The sequence below is a fragment of the Egretta garzetta genome, unplaced genomic scaffold, assembly GCF_000687185.1.
Source record: "Egretta garzetta isolate BGI_Z169 unplaced genomic scaffold, ASM68718v1 scaffold571, whole genome shotgun sequence".
Taxonomy (NCBI): domain Eukaryota; kingdom Metazoa; phylum Chordata; class Aves; order Pelecaniformes; family Ardeidae; genus Egretta; species Egretta garzetta.
Window position 1 is genome coordinate 208,911 of NW_009258622.1, and position 6,001 is coordinate 214,911.

A 6,001-nucleotide genomic window follows, 5' to 3' on the forward strand; every position below is an offset into this window, starting at 1 on the left:
TGCCTGACCATCATCTGCAGAAAGAGGCTGTGCCTTTGGTTTTCCCCAAAACCCCTTCCCTCTCAATTGAGGAACCAGCCCATGATCTGGCACAAACAGATCCATCTGGGTAACGATAAATGATCTACTGTTAGTCTCAAATCAGATGTAGAGGGATGGCTAAGGAGAACGTGTCTGAGTGACAATGTCTTGTCCCACCAAGACACAGACTTCTGTTCCTTCTTCTCAATGCTCCAGAAAATTCCCAGCTACCCCGTGCTTTGGCCTGGAAAGCTACAGAATCCCACGTTAGGTTATTTTTCAATATTACGAGGAATAGGCAAGAGGAAAGGAAATAAGAAGGGTAGCAGGTACACCTGTGCTGTAAATCGGAGGTGGCCAATCCCTTCGCGAGCATCACTTGAAAACGCTGCAATATTTCTCATCCCAGTGAGCCTGGCCTTCTCTCCCTGCCACTCTTCTCCACCCTTCCTTCCTCCCTGGCTACAGCTCCTAAAGCTGGAAGAGCTCATCTGCTCGGGGTTGGTGGCACACCATGCCTGACCTAACGGTGCGCCCGACTGCTGCGTGGGTCCACAAACATCATCCACGCTGTGAGGTGCTGCAGTGCTCAAGCCGATTAAAGTCTTAAGAGCCTGTGACGCTGCTTAGGATCCTGAAGGCTGATCAGGCTCTAAGCGAAGGCAGGCAGACCCTCCTCTGTAACTCACCCCCTTCAGCGATGCCTCCCAGGAGAGCAACTCGCACTCCAGCACGTGCTGACCCGGACCGTCACTACACACAAGCCCCCTTTGCCTGTGTGGTTTTGACTGCATTGCTCGTGTGGAAGTCTTGTTCACGAGGTGGAACCCTGACCCCACCAAAGCTCGAGGCTTTCCTTGGTTCCAGGACTCCCGCCCGCCACTGGCATAGCCAAAGGAACAAGAGGCAGCCAGCAGGAGCTGCGAGGCCACCTTGAACTAAGTCCCACTCAGTTCAGGTCTCCAGCATCGTCACCAAGCCCATCGGAAGAACTTACCTACTAAGAGAACTTCTCGTTCGGATTTCACAGGACTATTGCTCAATGTCTTCTCAACCGGACATTCCTTCTCCTGGCTGCATGCACAAACTCTGGACGTGCTGCTCTCCTGCAAAAAACCCCAGCGGGCCCATTCCACACACCAGCCGGGCGGCAGGCACTCGCACAGCAAGCGGTGGCTCGTTTCTGAGAGCCACCGCGCTCATCGCGTCGCTGCGTCTGCTGTCTACGCTGCAGAACGCTGCCAACAGAGGACAGCCACGTTCATGCCGCTGCGTTGGAACTACCACGTTAGACTAAAAGCCCCTGAGGTCAAGCAAGAGGCCACAACACACTCGGTATCAGCCTGTTCACTGCTATGGTGTCTGCTCTAGAAGGACCTTATTTTAAATAATAAAAGAAAAAACAGACTAGAAAGAAGCAGCGACTCATTCCAATGGAGATGTTTACTCTTCAGACGTGTAAACCGAGGCAAGATGATCAACCGAGTGCCCAACGGCTGCAAAGGGTTTAGGCTCAGACTGTCCTTGACTTGAGTTTGTGGTACTGAATTAAAACAGGATTTTGGATAATTTGTTATCCCCAAAACAAACACAAGAATGCCAGCGATGCAGGGACTTGGTGGGTGCACTAAAAGCAGAACTTTCCTTTATTCTTAAGTTTTATGCAGAATTCCAGTGGCCTGAGAGCCACAGGCAGCTATAATTGGAAACAGCCTCCAGTCACCATGAACTGGACTGGACTCAGGCCAGCAACAAAGACAGAATTAAACGGTCCTTGGGTTTGCTCAGCTCCTTACGCCAGTGCAATTCCCAACTACACAGGCCTGAATCTGTGCAGTCCTGGCCTAAGCAAGCTATAATTTGCTTCGGCAGGAGAAAGTGAAGGTCTGCACTGTGGAAAGGGAGCTGGCTTCAGGCTGGCACAGGGACTTGATGATTTTAATTGGTGCACAGAGAGATTCTGCACGTACCACGCTTACACACTTCACAACAAACCAAGCTTTAAAAAATTGCTCGTTTTACAGTGAGGTGTGTTACTGCCTTCGCTAAGATATTCTGACTAACGTAGCAGAAAAGAAACTCTTAGACTTACATTCCCTTGACAATCGACTGCGTCCCTCTCCTTGTCCTCTTCATCTGCCATGCTTTGCTACGCAGAGGTAAAGAAAAGGAAAGATTACTGGCAATAGCCTTATTTCCACTGAGGCTCCTGCACTGAAGATTACGGGGACACAAAGCCATTTCTAATTACTAGAAGGACATTTATCGTCTTCCCAGCTCATGGCACAAAAAGGTGGGGCTAAAGATTGAAAATCTGAGCCAAGACTGAGGACTGGGCTCTGTGCTCCTCGGTGAGCAGTGCTGCGCAACGTTTCTCATCCAGCCTGTATAGTTGTGACTGTGCCACAGAGGAGAGGACCAAGCAGGTTTAGATCCGTGCATGGGTCCACAGTCAAAAGACAGAGTGGATCACACCTGAGGAAAGCAGTAGGTGTTTATGTTTAGAATAAACCCAGCAAGCATAAGAATATTGTAACACTGACAAAAACTTTCCATCCCATAGCATTTTATGGAGGTCAGACCAACACATATCCCTAAACTGCAAATCTAAAAACCCAACTTCGGTAACTGAGACCCTTTCTTATCTTTTAAAGCTCAGGTTGCAGTAAAACCACATTTCAACTGCAATACCACTGTACGCTGTAAAATGAAAGCTCATCTTATTTATACAGTCGCTTACACAGATCGTGTCACAGGTACAGGAAGCAATCAGCAAGTTCCTTACTGACGTACAGCTTCCAATCCGGCAGCCTTTCCAAAGGCATCTCCTGCAGCCTGTCCACTGCGCCCGCGATGGGCCACGGAAGCCAAGGACTGCTTTTACTACTGAGAGTAAGGAGGCCCCGGGGTGGCACATACCTGCTCCTTCAGGCTTTCTAATAAGGTTTCTATTTTCAGTTTGTCTTCTCTCACTTTTTCTAGCTCGGCTTCTCTCTTTTTGTATTCATCTTGTACCTTCAAAAGATGCTGGAATAGAAAAGACAAACTCCGTTCTTAGCCTGCCTTTCACCTCCTACTCTTAAAAAACATAAAATGAATAAAAGGGCTTTTCCACGAAGACCAGACAGGTCATGTTCAGAACAATTAAAAGGGTAAGTACAGAGCAAGAAGAAACACCCTGACACAGCTCCAAGGTAAGGAGATCTGCACAATCCCACGCTGCAGAAACACGCGATGACTGCTCCCGGCTGGGCAGGGTGCTTGCCACAAACGGCACCGCACGCCGTGCGCTGCCCCGACCGGCGGAGCGCAGGAGGAAGGCTGGGCAGTGACTCACAGCCCACGCCGCGGAGGGGAGCAGAGGGGAAGCCTCAAGCCCAGGCTGGTGCCTGCCAAGCTGCGGCCGTGGGTATAGCAGTCTGCTTTCAGAGCAAGTCTGTACTCGTGAATGAGTCCACGTTAGCGTTTAAGCCTCGCTCCTCCTGCTGATCTTGCCTATGTCTGGGAGGCCCAGTATGTTACCAGTCTGCTGAGCACTGCTTCCTTCTGGCTCTAATGGGAGATCAATCACGCTTTTCCTCTGTTGCCCGTGCTGTTCAGTTCAGTTTTCAGACTCACCTGCCTTCCCGGCACTAGCCTAGCAGCTTCCTAATTCAGACCAAGAGACATAAATATATATATATATTTCAGTGAATGCTTTCTTCCATGCTTAAAACACCCTTAATCAGTGGTTTAATACTTTTCCCCCTCAACTAAAAGAACAAAGAGATTCATAATCTATTAATGAACAGTTACAAACAAACAGCATCTTCTTTCATCAAGGCAGCTCCTCCAGAGTATTCTCCCAGCACCATGCATCCTGGTAGCGGCGTAAAGAGAAGCCTGACCTGCCTGACACCTGCGACAGGGGAAATCTGTTATGTCCAGCAGTTCCTGCTGCTTCCTCCCGCGCTGAAGGCTGGCGGTGGCTATGGAAGGGTTTTCCTGCCAGCTCCCACATCAGGAACACCAGCACTGTCAGTGCATGTGTCAGGCTCAGCCAGAGAACGGCCGTGGCCTCCACAGCATTGCTTCAGGCTCTTAGTTTAACCAAGTGCTTACCTGAACTATGACAATATGCTCTATACGCTTGGTTATCCCCCTGCCTTCATATCCCAAGGGCTACTGTTAAGGTTTACAGGGACCCAAACCACTCGCTATTCAGCCCAGGGAAATCCCAAAGAACAAGACACGCCCCACACATTTCCATGAGAAGGAAAGCCCAGTAAAGTTCTGAAAAGGTGCCAAAGCATGCTTGGGATTCCCCACTTCCTGGCTCATGCTGGTAACCAGTACCTCACCAGGTTACGGAGCGGGTAAGCACAGACTCGGTACCGCAGAAGTCACAGTGTGGTCAAGCAAAGAGCACACGAGGAATCCACAAACTACAGATTGTTTCCACGTGGCCTAGCAGCTCACACACAATCACTGGTTTGAATGTTTGGCTGGTTGGGGGGTGTTTTGGCAACACTGGAAATGACAGAAAGTCTCTCCCATTTGCCAGTGTTGATCCCACTGAAAACCAAAATGCCTTTGCTTGTGTTTCTGGTCCACATCACCGCCCCTTTGCTTTAGTAGCAGGGCCATAGCTATAGAAAAGTCCAGACCCACCTTCTGCATCCCCTGCAGAGCCTGCTGGAGAAGCTTCATCTGCTGCTCCTTGGTCGTGTCGTCATCCCTGCTCGCTTTGCCTTGCTCCTGCTTCAGCAGCTCCACCTCGTTCCGGTAGGCGTCCAGCTGCCAGCGCAGACTGTCATTTTCTTCTTTCAGGGCTTCCACCTGTGACACCAGTGCTGGAGAACAAGGCAGGCAGGGATCAAAAGTCAAATACGTGGGGGCACAACACCTTTGGGTGCTCCCCCCAGTGCACAGTGTCTCTGTAGCTCCCACCGCCCAGTTACAAATCCAGAGTACCAAAATTAATTTGTCCCAACCACTCTTCACGACGTCTCTTTAGAAAACAAGCTCCTCTGGACAAAAAGCACCTCTCAGTGGTGAATGCAGTATTTCAGTTGGAAGAAAAAAAAAAAAAACCAAGCACAAGAATATATTGGGGTGAAATGACCATGCTGGCAAGGAAGGAGGTTTAACCAGCAAAGCTGAGACTCTGGGACAGGCTGCACTGGCACCATCAGCCAAAACATCTCCATCATGTCATGGGATGAAACACCTGCATCGGTCTGGTGTCCACAGAGGGCTTGAGGAATTCAGGAATGGGATTATATAGCACTATGGCTGCAAAGACAGCTTTGGCAGGCTTCAAAACACACCCATGATGCGGAGGGCACAGCCTGACACCCCATCGCCTTGCTGTCAACATCTGGTGCTTGGGCCATGGCCAGAGCACAAGGAGGCACGCTCGCCTGGGACGCACACGCTGTGCCCTGAAGACAGGGAGGTGGACAAGACGCGGCTGTGTGAGAAGAGCGTGGGGTTTGGGTGGGTTTTATCCCATTGCCCCCACTCGTTCTCCCAGCTGGCGAGTATGTGTTGGACCCTGCTCTGCGCAGCTACGCGTTTCAAAAGGAGGGACAGCAGGCAATTTTGAGTAGACATTGGGAACAATTCCTTCCCCAAAAGAGCTGTCAGGCACTGGAAGGGGCTGCCCGGGGAAGGGGTCGAGTCCCCACCCCTGGGGGGATTTAACATCCGGGCAGACGCGGTGCTGAGGGCCAGGGCTTGGGGGTGGGATGGCAGGGTTGGGCTTGATGATCTTAAAGGGCTTTTCCAACCCAAACGATTTTCTGAGTCTATTCTATAAGACTACAGCCACATCTACCACCGCGCAGCCTCGCTGCTCCCTCTCCAAGCGCTGCTGTCGGTCCAGTGCTGCTCAGGGTGCCACCGAAACCCAGTGCCTGGGGATGGGGATCTGCTGCGCTGCAAACGCGTCCCCGGTGCCGGGCAGACATCGGCGGTGCACGGAAAGGGGACAGCGCAG

General features: G+C 51.0%; 1 protein-coding gene across 1 annotated transcript in view; it reads right to left on the bottom strand.

Moving 5' to 3' along the window:
• The window catches only part of ENOX2 (ecto-NOX disulfide-thiol exchanger 2), a 42,011-nt gene that overhangs the window by 4,023 nt on the left and 31,987 nt on the right, over window positions 1-6,001 (bottom strand). The window contains 4 exon segments of the mRNA XM_035903671.1: window positions 1,019-1,127; window positions 2,114-2,170; window positions 2,941-3,048; window positions 4,672-5,011. Of these exon segments, the coding sequence (XP_035759564.1) occupies window positions 1,019-1,127; window positions 2,114-2,170; window positions 2,941-3,048; window positions 4,672-5,011 (614 nt within the window).